Source organism: Periplaneta americana, chromosome 9 (assembly GCF_040183065.1).
Source record: "Periplaneta americana isolate PAMFEO1 chromosome 9, P.americana_PAMFEO1_priV1, whole genome shotgun sequence".
NCBI classification, from domain to species: Eukaryota; Metazoa; Arthropoda; class Insecta; order Blattodea; family Blattidae; genus Periplaneta; species Periplaneta americana.
The window spans coordinates 128,977,163-128,993,960 of record NC_091125.1 but is presented as its reverse complement, the minus strand read 5'-3'; the positions used below and the strand labels follow the sequence as shown (position 1 = coordinate 128,993,960).

Sequence of the window (16,798 nt, the reverse complement as noted above, 5' to 3'; positions counted from 1 at the left end):
TATATTTTGAAAATACTGTATAGTTATGTCTTATAAATGTCAACGAATAATTTTAAGCTGCTAAACTACATCAACAACTTTTACATGGATGAATGGTAATAAGTGAAATGCAATGAAAAAAAAAAGTATCTGCTATTTCTTGCCATTCCACCTACAGTAAAAAGGAAAAAAGTTACTGACTTGTTCATTTACTGTCCACGTTAAAGTAGCCTTATATAATTAGTTTTCATGTATGTAATTGTCCACTTAAAACTCCCCTCTCATTATGATAATTAAAGAGAAGAGCTGAAACAAATTGACTTCTAAAAATTTATGAACCAAAAAGAAATGAGTTCACGTGACTATAAGTAAAAGTATAATTTCGTGATATGTTTCATACTTTATTTTCTGACACGACAACAAACTAAACCAAAACCGTGTTGAACCTATGTTGTAGTGCATACGATAAGCAAAAATATAAATGATCTATAAGAGAAAGAATCTAGATGCGTAAAAGAATAGATTTATATATTTTCAATATATATATCGTCGCTGTTCCTGCAATAACTTCTATGTGCAAAATATAACATTTTTCAGTAGGAAGAAAAAACACATTTAAATTAAGGCTGGTTCACAATAAACCGGGAACGGAAACGAGAACGAGAACGAAAATATTGTTCAAATATATGTTTTTAATTGTGAGCATTCACAATTAACTCTTGTGAATGCTCACAATTAATACATTTATTTTAACATTATTTCCGTTCTCGTTCTAGTTGTAGTTTCCGTTCCCGGTTTATTGTGAACCAGCCTTTATTCATCCTATGGCAGCCGTACATAGGAGACTGTAAATTCTTACATTTTCGAAACAAAGAAATATAATTACATATAGGATATTTTATTATTTGCTGTAGGCCTATCACTATTTAGGCCTATGTTATTTAATAGAGCAAAAATCTGTCACATAGGAGTTATTGCAGGAACAACGACGATATGATCTTCTGTAGAGACTAGAAATACGAGAATTGGTGATCTTACTCTTCATCACATAATTACTTCTGCTGACAGAATTTTAATCATACTAATATCAAATCCAACGTTTAGAAGTAATATCGTCAAAATATATTTTGTCGTATCTGAAGATTCAAGCTCTGGCATTGAAGCAACGATTTTATTTCTCATTTTACGAAATATAAAGAGAGTACTGTGATACTTTACAAAATTGATTCCGACTATTTCTTTATATGACGTCATTCCATTATCGGCCAAAAACCTCAACCGGGTAACTTGCCCCGACCAGAATTCGAACCCGGGCCATCTGATTTCGCGGCAGACGCGCTAATCGTTACCCCACAGCTGTGGACACTAAGTTCATAATGTCTTGGTTGCCTCTCTCATGTTCAAACATTGCAGGCCACTAATGTAAATCATACTACTTAATTATGTTCTTTTTTCAGGAGGAATTCTTACTTTCTATGTGATTTTCTTCTCCGCCTTGGCAGCCCTGTTCGCAATCTGCATGAAAGGCATGCCTCTGTCCATGGATGATAGGCGACCTAAGTATCTCATGGATAATGGAGTCATCGGTTCAAATCCAGGTACGCTCAAACTTTAGCTTTTACTATTACAAACAATATTAGGTAATTTTCGCGAGTCCACCTACGTTACTGATAAAATATCATTCTTGCTCATTTAATTATGTGAAAAATTTAGAGTTTTAAATTGTCAGAAATATACACAGAATATTAACTAAAGTGAGAAAACAAAGGATTCCGATACTGAGAAATGAATTACTTTTCAAACGATATGATTGAGAGAAAGATTTATGTCGGAGTTGTCGAAAATCCCATTACAAACTTAAGGGGTTAGGTATAGCTTACAGCAGTAAAATTTTTGAAAATATTCAATATTTTTTCTTCCATTACTGTATCTTGTACAATAATGAAAATTGGTGTGTGTAAAACACTGTCCTTCTGCTATATGAAAAAAAAATACTATTTTTTTTAATTATATATATATATATTATTTTTCATAATTAAAAATGGTGGCAGTTCACTGTGCAGTGATGAAGCATTTCCCTCATAACTCATTTTTTTAACAAAAAAAAAGCCGCCCTAAATAAGGGTTCGAATAGATCGGCCTACTAATCAATTCATAAAGAATAATCATTAAAACCAATTGTGTGACAATTTGAAAGGAAAAAGAAAACATTAAGATAAATGATATGAAAACATAGGAAATCATTTACAATAAAAGTTTGTTGGGTACAAATGATTACTAATTATAGCTAAGGATGATTTTAACACATGAGATCCTATGGCATCACTTGTTGCATCAGAAATTTTAAATTGTTTAAGTTGATTTAAAGTTTCACGTGGGACCGTGCCACGGGCACCGAACATGAGCCCAAAAACTGTCCAATGTGTGATGTGGTATTGTGCTCCAAGATGCTGACAACAAGGCTCATATATGACTTGTTTTTCACGACACACCTCTTGTCGAAACGGATTGTGGGATCAAGAATGACACCCTTATCCTTCAGCCGATCAATTATGATGATATCAGCCCGTCTAGTAGAGCCATCAGAAGAGACGCAACCAACCTCCTCATAAACCTCATAGGAAGCATTCTGACGGATTGAAGATTCGATGAGAGAACGAACCGTATTATGTCTGTTGATTCTGAGCAATTCTCCATAATGGCAGAAACCCATGATATCTCTCTTTTATTTTATTGCTGAAACTCATGTTTACAATATCATGCTCTTTCAACTACATTCCTTAATAAATAATATTTTTTTTATATTTTGTGTTAGAAGAAAAATACTGATTTTCACCATTTTTAAGGAATTTATTTTTTATCAGACAATCTATCAAAGGTAGAGAAGTGATCTTGCACCATATTGTAGATATCATATGCATAAAGATACACAAAAAATGTCATCACTGAATGTTGGATAGTCTTTTAGTTATGTGGGAAACGCTTCATCACTGCACATTGAACTGAATTTTGAACAAAAAAAAAAAGTAAATAATTTTTTAAATCATAAAAATATTTTTTTTTTTCATATACCAGAAGGACAGCGTTTTACACATACTAATTTTCATTATTGTACAAGATACAGTAATGGAGGAAAAAAATTTTGAATGTTTCCAAAGTTTTACTGCTGTAAACTGTACCTAAGCCCTTAAGCGAGGATTAAACGAATATTAAATAAATAACAAGTAATTGTTTAGATTTTTAGAATATTACTTTGTTGATGGGATAAAAGTTTATGAGAAGATGAATACTACTATCTCTCCTTCTATTCTGCCAAATTAGTAATTCTTCACAAAACACAGAAACAAAAATAAGAGTAGTAAAGGAACTCTATCCTGGAAGATAAGTTTACAAACTGCTCACAAAAACCTAATTCCATTACAAATAAAAATAAGTAGAATCGTCAACGTTTTAGTTTAAGTAAGTCTTATTTCTCGACTACTTAAATAAAAATTGTTTATGAACAAACGACAATACTGTATAAGATTCTTCCATACAAAACCAAAGGAACAATATGTTCGACAACATGTTAACGTATGAAAGATTACGATAATCTGCTGAGGGCCACTAGATTTAATAAGATGACTAAAATAAATGAGAGTGTTGTTACACAAATATTGAACAAGAATAAAAATGACACAAATTACAATAGAACAATTACATTAACACTCAAGGCGGCAGATCTAGATGTAGTTTATAGCCTGTTATATATTATAATGTACAGTAGAATGTTCAGAGAAATTTTGTAACAATTTCTCTTGAATAATGTTTCAATGGAGAGAGTTAAAATTAATGTTACAATCAACAGCATGAGAGTGTACTTTTAACTGTCTCTTGCGTGGAGAAATAATAATAATAATAATAATAATAATAATAATAATAATAAGTGATAACGATCACAACAACAACGATGATTATGATTATGAAGAGGATGAGGAGAATAAGGAAGTGAGGATGTTAAAAGTATCACATATGAAATTACTCGCATAATAAAGATTAATAAAGGTAAGCGTTCACTACGTCGTATCGCACTCCTCGTACGAATCACACGCAACGGATATTTTAAGTGCAGTGCGTTCACTGTAACGGCTCTACCTCTTCGCCTCATCGGATTCTATCAGCTGTTTAAAACATGACGTCGTACGATATTGACATTGCTGAAAACAGAGGAGTTTGAGGTTAGGTCTATTAATTATGAATTAAGAGTTTATAATAGCTTCATGCGTCTTAATTAAAGAGGAAGTAACGAAAGAGATATTAGTTACAATATATATATATATGTAAGAAACGACTTGATTACTGTAATGGGAACGCTTCAAATTATATAATACTTCACAATTTTCTACAAGCGAAATAAGTTTTTCGTCTGCCTTTTGGCGCGACACTGAACATGGCACAACATAATAATAACTGTTGAGCAATTAAAATTGATTTATTAAAGGAGGCCATGATCGCACGCATCGGAAAAGTCGCTCATCCGAGAAACGTGGACTGATTTGCCGAGAGCCGATGCGTGCGATACGATGTAGTGGACGCGGTTACATAACAATTACAGCAAAGATAGTCTTTTTCCGATCCATGCGATTCGTACGATGAGTGCGATACGATGTAGTGAACACTTACCTTAAGTGGTAGATGAACTGTCTTAGGTGTTATTAATATGTAATAGACGAGCAAAGCACGGGTTCCATATTGCTATTGTAATCATGTAAAAATTCTGGAAAATGTAGCTCCGAAAACTGTATTATTATTTGTTTTCTCATATACACATTTACTTCTTGATTTACTCATTCACCTATGTATCTCTTAATTTATCTTTTGCTTATTTGTTTCTTTGTTTGGTTAATTTACTTACTCAAATTATTATTTACCGTATTTGCTTTAACTTATTTATACCTAATATAACTTTTACTTACTCAATCACTTACCCGTACTTACTTACAAATGGCTTTTAAGGAACCCGAAGGTTCATTGCCACCCTCACATAAGCCCGCCATCGGTCCCTATCCTGTGCAAGATTAATCCACTCTCTATCATCATATCCCATCTCCCTCAAATCCATTTTAATATTATTCTCCCATCTACGTCTCGACCTCCCTAAAGGTCTTTTTCCCTCCGGCCTCACAATTAACACTCTATATGCATTTCTGGATTCGCCCATACGTGCTACATGCCCTGCCCATCTCAAACGTCTGGATTTAATGTTCCTAATTATGTCAGGTGAAGAATACAATGCGTGCAGTTCTGCGTTGTGTAACTTTCTCCATTCTCTTGTAACTTCATCCCTCTTAGCCCCAAATATTTTTCTAAGAACCTTATTCCCTTGTAGGGATTCGTAACAAGCTATTTTTTTTTACGGTGATGGGTTGTTAGCCCTTCGCCCAACCTCCAAGCTGGAGGACCACCCCTTATCGGCTGTCCACAACTGCTTATTCAATATATTCGCAGCTACCCTCCATATCTGGAGGCCGTCTCCTCTATCCGCAACCTGAGGGCGCGCCATGCCGTGGTGATAGGGACCCGTACTCTCTTATTTATTTAATTACATATTTCCTCCATTTATTTATTTATTTATTTATTTATTTATTTATTTATTTATTCATTCATTTATTTACACATTTATTCATTCATTTAAACATATTTGTTAGGACTGATGAATATGTAGAAATATTGGAAATATGTATTTTGTGAGTACAATATTGTACCGAAATTTGTCTGAAAAGCTATCTATCATGGGAAAACGAAATCCGTATCACCCGACTAGAAAGCAACAGTCGTATTCTATTTTGACATAATGAAATTGCTAACATCGTCTAATTTATTACTTAATTTCATTGCAGGTCTGGGATTTCGACCTATATCAGAAAATGTGAAAGCTGGAGCTCTGATCTGGTATCAAGCAGCCAATGAAAGCAATTACAGACATTGGACCGATCAACTGGATAAGTTCCTAGAGCGTACGTATACAATGTAGAAGACAGTGGCACAAACATTTATGAGAATGAAGTGCATATTCTAACAGGGCAGAGTTCCGTGTGTTACAGCTTACCGCATAGCACAAAAACTACCTGGAGGTGGAAAGAACCAACAAGTATGCGACTTTGAAACATCTCCTGCAGAGGGGAAGGTGTGTGCGGTGGATGTGAAAAGGTTTGAACCATGCACTTCAGAAATGGGATACGGCTACAACAGATCAGCTCCATGCATATTCATCAAACTCAACAAGGTTTGTTACTACAGAAATAATCCAGAACAGAGGTCTCCAAAAAGCGTATAGTCATTCATGTTCTCGATGCTGCCCGCCGAACACAGTGTGCTGTAAGGCTAGAGAAGGGGAAGATACTCGTAACTCAACAGATGGGAGCGATCAGTGGGGTATCGCGGCAACGGTCTGCTTATGTTTACAAATAATATCAAAAGAATAAGAAATATCATACGTTTGTATATTATTTTGACATACTATGAAGCTGGAGCCCCGTCTGTTGCTATTGACACAAGCTATTGCCATTCTGTTCTATGGTGCCTTTCAGTGTCTGGAAAAGATCTTCCTCCAATTGTATTTTGTAATTACATCTAGAAGACATTCAGACACAGTAGAATGTTCATTAACTCCTCGGATGAAAACGGCTAGGCGAACTTTGTCATTTCTATCTGTCCAATTCAAGTGAGCAAGCTATAAACTGGTTAATTGTGGTTTCGACTTCAGATTCAATTACATTTACAATCTTGAAATTCCTTCTTTGAACTGTAATTGGAAACAATTTAATTTTCTTAAACTTTGACTTTGTTCTGGACACATTATTTTAGTGACGTCCTGTATGCACGATTTTATAAATGATGCTTCTGTAAAGGACTTCATTGATTTTCCAATATTCAAAGCTAGAACATAGCTAGCAGGAAGCTTTTTTTGTTTAAGACTGAGGACATGTGTGTGATTTGTGTTTGTATTTTCTTGTTTTATATTTATCAAAATATTTGTAGGCCTACGCATTTCACCTAAAATTAAAGGAAAAAATAAATGTTTGTCAAGCGGAACTGAGTGTAAACGTATTGTAATATACTGATTATTATGTATAACCAACAGTTATACAGATAGCCCGAAAATAAATTATTTTCACATATCCAACATGCCTGTAATTGTATGATATTCTTTGTGAAGAGTCGAGTATTGTCGTCGCATGTTGAATTTTAACACACCCTTAAGAATTTTCGAATAAATTAAGCATTTCACATTCTCCCCACTAACACAAAAAAAATTTCTCTTCCTCTTCATCCTTGAATGTACAACGTCCATGATTAGAAGACACTGTGAAACGGTGGAACACTCCGACCAGTCCACCACTGCTCTTCGTTTGCGCATAAACATTGAGTACCGGTACAGTACAGATGGGGATGAGTGAGGCGGAGCGCGCTCATTACGTACTGGCTTCGGTTCCGTTCAGGGGCTTACTCGCGAGTACGCTTTTGGAGACGTCTGGTCTAGTGTATACAGTCGCGAAGCTCAATACGTAGTAGATATGCAAACATTAGGTAGTTGCTCACCACTAGGATCGCTAATATCGCCTCATTACAGGCAATGCAAAATAGTACCGTCACAGTCTATTGTTTCTAGCACCCTCAAAACTCAAGCTTCGTGACTGTATATAGTAGACTGTGGTACAGCTATACAGCAGCGCATGAGCGGACGAACTGCATTTACTCTGGCACGGCGCGGCGTGGTAGTTCAAATCGATGTTCTGCTGGATTCACTCTATGATAAATTTATATTTGTATAATATTTGTGATCTTATAAAGCTCTGAATGTAAATTAAAAATAAGATTTAATTATATATTACTAGTGGCTTGTGCAGCAAATGCTGCAAACTAAGTTCATTAGACATTCAAATAAACAATTTTCAGATTTATTTTCAATGAAGAATACCAGACATTCTGAAAGTTATTTGCTTCCATAATAATGAAAGATACTCTCTCTCGAGCCAATACTGAAGAGAACCACGCATATAAATATCTACACCACACCGCCATTAAATATATGAAAAAGACCCAACCCCACTTGATTAATAACTGTAAAAATATTTGATTTTTAATAATATTATCTTACGTAAGTTTTATAGCTTTCAGTAACATATACTATATAGCCGCCACTCAGTAAAATATAGAAATCAAAATCTAATTTAAGTTATTCTCTACATCTACTTATATAACCCCAAAAGTTTCACTTTCATATCATCAATATAGCATTAATATGTATAATTAATGAAAAATAGTCACATCATGTCATTAACTACAATAATATTTCATTTCTAATGATAACAATGTCATCAAACCACCTCAAGTTTTGCAGTTTTTAATATCCAATACACAGCTGTACCCAGAAAATTACACACCACAGAATCGAACCTGTAAATTATTTTTAGTAAGTTAAGTTTTTAATAATCAATTTAATTTGAGCTCTAAATATGTCAGCATTCTTGCAGATCATGGCCTTCGCGTAATATTGTTTACTGTAGTATGTGTTTTGTTTTATTCTGAAATGCAACACGGCCGACTTGATGCTCGCTTCGCTTCTCCTTTACAAAAAATCGAAGGGAATATCAAGTCGGCCGTGAATGCTATTACCTAGTTCTCAAAACTGACGACAGATGGATTTTCGAAAATAGGAAAATTATGTTTAAAAAGTAACATTTCACTGAAAACTACTATTTTTCCGAAAAACTTTGAGTTCCAAGCTTCAAAATGAGGGGTCATTTATTAAAATCCGTCCAGCCGTTTTCACGTAATCTCCATTACCAGTTCAAATTATATATATATAGATTTAGGCAGTGCCATGGCACGAGGGCACTACCCCTAAAGCCGCCCCTGGTACTTAGCTATAATCGTAACGGCACGGCTGAAAGCTGCCGTTTTTACATTTTCGTTTAGCGCAAAATAAAAAAATGAGCATTTTCCGTCAATATAACTATAAACATAGCGGCATAATTATACACTTCGAAGGCGGCTATGGTGCTGGGTATTCAGAGCAAAAATAGCATATATTAATTCGTCTCCTTAGTTACGATGAAGATTACCGAGGTGTAATCTGCGTTCCTGCGTCTAAACTTTTGAAAATCAGTAAATTCGAATCCAAACATTATTACTGCCCTCTCATTAGTGTTTTCTGGTTTAAAACATAATATCGGTAACCACAATGAAAATTTCATCATTACAGCTTTTATATGCTGTTCCAGAAGAACAATGACGCAACTGAAAAATTGGAGTGAATATTAAAAACACTCCTATCTAACTAGTACTATTTAAAAGAACGAAAAATTATAATATGTTGCTTTATTTCGATTGTCGTAATATTTTTTTTATGTTTATTATTTATTTATGTATTTATATCTAAACAAAATTCTGTTTTTTGCTTCTCCTAAAAATATTCTTGAGTCGTTCTTCCGGAACAGCGATATGTGTGTACAAATATTTTACTGAAAAATTCCCTTCAATATGGGTTGCCATAAATGACAAAATACAGCGAGCATAAAAGGAAAAAATTGAAAATTTTTTTAATGACTAGAAATGAAGAAACGACACAACATTATTGAATTATATATATAATTTGCGCAGCCCAATGTAGTTAAATGAAGTAATTCAATATTATATGCTTTACAGATCTACGACTGGGTGCCAGATTATTATGACAAAAGCAATCTTCCCAAAGAGATGCCCGCTGATCTGAAGAACCATATACTTGCAACAGATCCTAAAGAGGTTGGTAAAAGCTACAGCCATAATTATATATTTATTCTAACTAAAATCTTTTGTATCTATGTTTTGTAAACGAAGATACCGGCAAATGTGAGCGTCAAAGTTATCTTATATTATCTTCCGTCTTTGTTAAGTTTTAATTTATTAAAGTAAGCCGTATATACAATAGCTTAATACTTTAAATAGGTTTATCAGGTTTGTAATTGAACATGCAATATGTTCTGCTTCACTACAACTTATTTAATCTCGAAACAGTACTCACATTTATAAGAACCGTCCGTGATGAAGTTAACCTCTATCCACTAATGTAGCTGCATAACGTATAGAATATACGTATACATTATGCAATCTGAAAAATGAATATAAGCAAATTAAATTAAATTCTCTACCACTTATATAAACGCAACATTACAAAGTTATTTCCTATAAACGAATTTTAAGGTTAACATTAAACTGCTTAATACTTAGGCCTAATCATAGTTATGTATAACTTACATCCTCTCCAGTAATCTTACTCATATAATAATAATTCTTAATGACTGCATCCGAATTGGTTCTGAGAAGAAAATATGATGTTCGGATTGGCTCCCAAAAATTTCTTTACATTGGGTCTCAAGAAAAGCAATTCGCGTTGGAATAGGCTCACTTGCACAGAGGTATCAGGACGTGTAAAATGTTTCCATCAAAGATCACTTACTGTTCGATGACGCTGTAAAATGCTTCTATGAAAGATCACTTACTGTTCGATGGCACTGTAAAATGTTTCTATCAAAGGTCACTTACAGTTCGATGGCGCTGTAAAATGTTTCTATCAAGGGCACAGTAGATGGCGCTGTTGTGTACATCCACACACCGGTATGTTTCACTGCGACGATTTCCATCAGTTCAGTTACATTCAAAGTTGAATTCTAAATTTTATTCCGCTCATGCCAATATTTTTAATTTTATTGATGTTTAATTTATATCCAAAATAACACATAACTGAACAGGAAGAAACAGTACAGAAACAAACAACTTAAAAAAGGGAAATTTCTTAAAACGTGTTACGGAAGAATACAGAGGACGTGATATTACAATATGCAGTTTTTAAAAAGTGAGTTTTAAGTTTTTACCGAAAATATAAAGAAGACGAAGCTAATGGCCGAAATATTGCACAACTGTAAGAACATTTTTAACCAGATCTATGTCCGTAATGTAGACAGTTCTAAGTCTGTTAAACTGGGAAAGAAAATGTTGATGCAGTCGGGGTCGATTCAGAATAGCAGTTTCGGAGCCAATTCGAATGTAAACCAGGAGCCAATTCGGAAACACCGTTCTTACAGTAATAACGTAACTTACAACATTGATGATTCCGATATGAATGAATGAAATTCCACAAACCTTAATTACTCCTCGGTCAAGCACTGCTGTAGACTACATACTTGATGTACTTTCTTTGCTCCTGTCATGTCCAAGTTTCATAACTAAAAGATTCCAACTTGTGACACCATTTTAAAAAGATGGTATCTATATAGAAATCACGCAAAAAATCACCTTACAGAAATTTTCGCAATGTTTATGCCATAATTATATTCTGGAATACGCTATTCGGAGCTAGAATATTGAACGAATTTCTTTCTTTACGGGCCCGTTTATTCCAAAATTTAAATTTTCAAACAAATGAATTGCTAGTACCACTTTAGTTGAGACATAGTTCCAGCTTATTCAGAACGTGTTCCGAACTAATACCGAACTTCTTTCGATGCATGCGCCAGGTGTGTACGGTGTCAGAATTATTTCGGAATCTTACGTTGTCGAAACGTTTCTTCAATAGTTCTTTCACGGCCTTCGGAGTTTCACGCGCACGCACGCACGCACGCACGCACGCACACACACACACACACACACACACACACACACTGCATGCTCATGCGCAGTAGCTCAATGCGCGTTTCAACAGGACTAGAACTGATTCCGAACCTATTCTGAACTCCCAGTTACATGTTCCAATGTGCTTTAGAACTCGTTCGAAACCAGTGAAATTAGTTCTCGATTAAGAGCAGGAACTGGGAGTTATGAACTTTTGACGCATGCGCAGCTGGTTTAACCTGCAGTTATGGTTAAAATATTTCGAAACTAGGCAAGTTAAAATAAAAAAATATAGTCCATCATGAGTGATTTGGAAGGTGAAAGTGATATATTTTTTAAGACGAAATAAGTTCGGAAGATGAATATATTTTTAATATGACAAACTCCGAAACTCCAAACATTTGTGAATCGTTGTTTACGCAACATATTGGGGGTATGGCGGTCGAACGTCATTTCCAATACAGTACTTTGGAAGAAGACGCAACAGAAGCGCACTGATCTGGAGATAAAAAGAAGAAAATGGTGCTGGATTGGACACACTCTGAGACGCCCAGAAGGAAACATTGCTAAAGAAGCACTTGAATGGAAACCTCAGGGGAGCAAGAGAAGAGGAAGGTCCAGGATAACGTGGCGGCTGTCTGTTCAAGAAGCCCAAAATATAGGGAAGAGATGGAGAGAAGTGAAGGCCTTGGCCACAATAAGTCAAAATGGCATTCTTTTGTTGTGGCCCTATGCTCCTCATAGGGAGACATAGGACAGTGTGCGTGCGTTCGTGTATGTGTTTGTAAGAAACTGAGAAGGCCGGACCTCTGAAAAAGTACTAAGGAAGAGACTAGTAAAGTGCTTTGTATGGAGTGTGGCATTATATGGGGCAGAAACATGGACATTACGACAAAGTGAAGAGAATAGAAGCATTTGAAATGTGGATAGAGAAGAATGGAACGTTTGAAATGGACAGACAGAATAAGAAATGAAGCTGTGTTGGAAAGAGTGGATGAAGAAAGACTGATGCTGAAACTGATCAGGAAATGGAAAAGGAATTGGTTGGATCACTGGCTGAGAAGAAACTGCGTGCTGAAGGATGCACTGGAAGGAATGGTGAACGGGAGAAGAGTTCGGGGTAGAAGAAGATATCAGATTACAGACGATATTAAGATTTATGGATCATATGAGGAAACAAAGAGGAAGGCAGAAAATAGGAAAGACTGGAGAATGCTGGGTTTGCAGTGAAAGACCTGCTTTTGGGCAGAACACTAAATGAATGAATGAATGAATGAATGAATGAATGAATGAACTACATTGATTATTAAAATGATATACCGTAGTTTATATCAGGTTCCTCTGACTGAGGTTCTGGCTGATAGTACATAGTCTATTATCAGACAGTACCTACATCTTACTTGACGATATGCGTTAGAGGAAGAACAATTTTGTTTGCATACATTTTAAGTCTGATTAGTATAACATGTAGCTAATCGGCGATGTACGTGTATACAATAGGAGGGAAAGGAATTGGCCATCCTACTCCATTATCTCTTGATTTAGTTGCCTCACGAGTGGTGCCTTGTTGGTATCACTTGTGAGATTCAGACCTGTCTTCAGACAGTTAACTAAACAACAACAACAATAAGTACTATGTGTTTCTTTTACAATTTCGGAACCCGTCAAATCAAAATTCAATTTTTTAAAATAATGGCAGTTACTTGATTTTTCGTCATTCACCCATATGAAACTAGTTGTGTAGACCAATTTACCGACAAAGCTGTTGCCCAGGATGCGCCATAGTAGGCTGGTCTATGCTATACATGAGATGAGATGAGATGATGAGCGATGAGAGATATGAGATGATGAGATGATGAGAGATATGAGATGATGAGAGATGAGAGATATGAGATGATGAGAGGTGATGAGATGATGAGAGATATGAGATGATGAGAGATGATGAGAGATATGAGATGATGAGAGATGAGAGGTGATGAGATGATGAGAGATATGAGATGATGAGAGATGAGAGATGATGAGATGATGAGAGATGAGATGAGATGAGATGAGATGAGATGAGATGAGATGAGATGAGATGAGATGAGATGAGATGAGATGAGATGAGATGGAGATTTTTTGGGATGCCACAGAGGAACCAAAGCTCCTTGTGTAATGTGGACCACAGGCTTGCCCAACAATAAGTTATAAGGTACACTGGGGATCCAACCCGGGTCCACAAGATTATAAGTCCAGTGTGCCCTAGCCACTAGACTACCGTAGTTTAAAAATGAAAAAGGATAAAATGCAGTGAAAACTACATCATCATCATCATCATCATCATCATCATCATCATCATCATCATCCAATTCAAGCAGTAGACCTAGTGGTCTGTTGCGATCTCAATGGTCTCATGCCATCTTTTTAATGGTCTTCCAACAGATCGTTGTCCAGAAGGGCAGTAATGTAGCACTGTATTAAAATTATATACTGTAGCTTATACTGTGTGGTGTTCTTTTTATAATTTCGTTACTATTCAGATCAGAATTCAATTATGTAATTTTTCATATGCTACTTAAAGCTATGGATCAGTGAAAATAACGGAAAAAAAAACATTAAAAAATGGACATTTTGTTCTTAACTCTAAAAAATATAATAATGTTTCAGTTTTCTAAATATGCGCTTATCAGAGGCGTGTGGTAGTGTGACGTGAAGGGAAGCAGTGCCTGTATGTATGGCATTGTTTGACTAGGCTTCGATGCCTGTTGCCAACGTACAGTGTTTCCATGGAATCGTTTCCCTGAAAACGTCATCACCACACGCCGCTGGCCCTTATTTGGCCGTATGACATTTTAAAGCCCCTCAGGACGAATTTAAAGGGCACGTGAGTGAAGCTGCATCCCTTTAAACTGACACTCACCTGTCATTCTGACAGATTTTGTTCTTCATTCTAACCAAATTTACTTTTCATTCAGTTAATATTTCGCGCTGTTATGTAGGAGAAAAATGTGTGTGGTAAACCTGTATAGGAAGGAAGGATATGGATAGTATGTATCATATACATGCTGTACTTTGATACTCGTTTTCTCCGTTTTCCAATTTTTAACATTTTGTAACATTCAAAATGCTCTAATGAAAGCAGATTTCTCTAATCCCAGTGAAATTTTGTACAGAAATCCACAAAAGCATGTGAAGTAAAGTGACATTATGCGTTTCCTTCGGCTATTGAAAGTATTCAAATCACCATGTGTTGAGAATGTGATCAATTTTTAATAAGTTGAAAAATTAACAACTACTCTAAAAGGGTAAATATTTTTTTTACAAAACGTAATTGAAAAAATATGAAAAGCATGTGTCATATTTTACATATATCTATCAGGAATAAATTAAATATAAATTTAAATAAAAATTATGTAAACTTTGAAAATTGAGACAATTATTATAATTCAGTATTAAAAAAAATTATTACAAGTAAACTAATTACAATATCAAAGTGAAAACTAGTGTATTGCATGTCCACATTGTAAGAAATGTGTGGTAAAAGTTACAGATTAATTGGTGTAAAAATGTAGAAGTTGGAAATTTCACAGATTCATAGCCTTAAGATTTAAAGTTTAGAGTCTTCCATATATATTTGTCTTCATTTAGTATGTTCAGCAGCTAAAGTGTTGCATCACATTAATAACATATCTTCTTTGTGCAGTTAAATCAGGTGTGGGTGAGCTGTAGAGGAGAGAGTCCTGCCGATCGAGAGAACCTGGGACCAATAAAATACATTCCAAGTCAAGGATTTCCTGGATACTATTATCCTTACAGAAATGTAAACGGCTACCTCAGTCCTCTTATTGCACTCCATCTAGCAAGGCCACATTGTAAGTTTCCGTGCAACAGTTTTCAAATGCTTTAATTCACAAATTAATTCAAATTTGACTAAGCTTACTGGGATCAAGAAATAACTAAGGATGAAAATATAAGAAAAGTACGTATGTAACTTCATTTAACGATATTCTAAAACCTGAAGAAGAAGAAAAAAAGTTTGATAAAACTGTTAAATAAAGTTACATACTATGTAACCTGATACTCTACCCCACAATCAGGGACACGAGTCAAGATGAAGAAGAGATCAAACCTGAGAGGCTACTCAGAGTTGATATTATATAATTAATTGATGAACTAGTGGACTTACTCGTGTTAAATATGTTCCTGGATACACATATTTAACACGAGTAAGTCCACTAGTTCATCAATTAATTATATTCAAGTGTTAAAAGTGGTGTACGCAAGATTAAAAAATGGATGATATTATATCTTGATATTTTGAATGGTAAAGTTATTGCAGAGATTTGTAAGATATTACTTTCCTTCTTTGGATGGTGATCAACAACTTCATTACCAGATAATCCACAGTGTGTTATTGAAAAACTATCTTTTTGTTAAGATTTACCAGATGTTATATAATTTTTCAACAATCAGTTGTCTTTTTTTTTATAGGTGACAGATTGGCGGTTACAGCTACTCTTGAATCACTGAATGTAACAGCTTGTTGTATGTAACCTACAAATATATTGGCATTAATTTTATCTTGTCCTTTGATTTCAGTAAATTCACTTATCAACATAGAATGCAGAGCATGGGCAAAAAATATTATTTATTCCAATATGCTTGGTCATAGAGAAGGATCTGTTCACTTCGAAGTGATGATAGATTAGAACAATTCGGAAGAAGTAATGTGATACTTAAAGGTAGCTGTACTTAGACGAAGCAAGAAGAAGTGAATGTTACTGCTACTTAATAATCCAAAGTTGTGCCTACAAATGGAAGAATTATGGTTGCAAGACAGCAAGAAAAAATTAAGACAGTGATAACTGATAAGTGAAAGAGTTAAACTAAAAAAAAAACACTGGACTTTAAGGTTCGTGATCGTCAGTGTAGTAGTCTTGGGTATATCTGCATAGCATCTTATAGGTTGTACTACCTCGTGAAGAAAGAGTAAAGAACTTGCTGGAAATAAAAGAGTCTAAGCGAGGCTTTGGAAGAAGTACCAGTATAAGATATTAAAGAGAAGAGTAGAATCTCAATCTCCTGAGAAGAGTCGATAACAAACCAAGTGGGCATGTTACTACAAAATTTAAATGCTCATACTGTAGTATATTATAATATGTATTACTGGTTTGGTGGGATCTGAGTTATGGTTTGAATAGTTTGT

The 16,798-nt window shown here is 34.9% G+C and overlaps 1 protein-coding gene across 1 annotated transcript in view; it reads left to right on the top strand.

Annotated features, from left to right (window-relative positions):
• The window catches only part of LOC138706503 (sodium/potassium-transporting ATPase subunit beta-2-like), a 99,210-nt gene extending 82,676 nt beyond the window's left edge, over positions 1-16,534 (top strand). The window contains exons 3-8 of the mRNA XM_069835858.1: positions 1,437-1,577; positions 5,859-5,975; positions 6,063-6,244; positions 9,670-9,768; positions 15,296-15,464; positions 16,192-16,534. Coding sequence (XP_069691959.1) covers positions 1,437-1,577; positions 5,859-5,975; positions 6,063-6,244; positions 9,670-9,768; positions 15,296-15,464; positions 16,192-16,301 — 818 coding nt within the window. The 3' untranslated portion in view covers positions 16,302-16,534. The remainder of the gene's footprint in view (positions 1-1,436; positions 1,578-5,858; positions 5,976-6,062; positions 6,245-9,669; positions 9,769-15,295; positions 15,465-16,191) is intronic.
• The last annotated feature ends 264 nt before the right edge of the window (positions 16,535-16,798 follow it).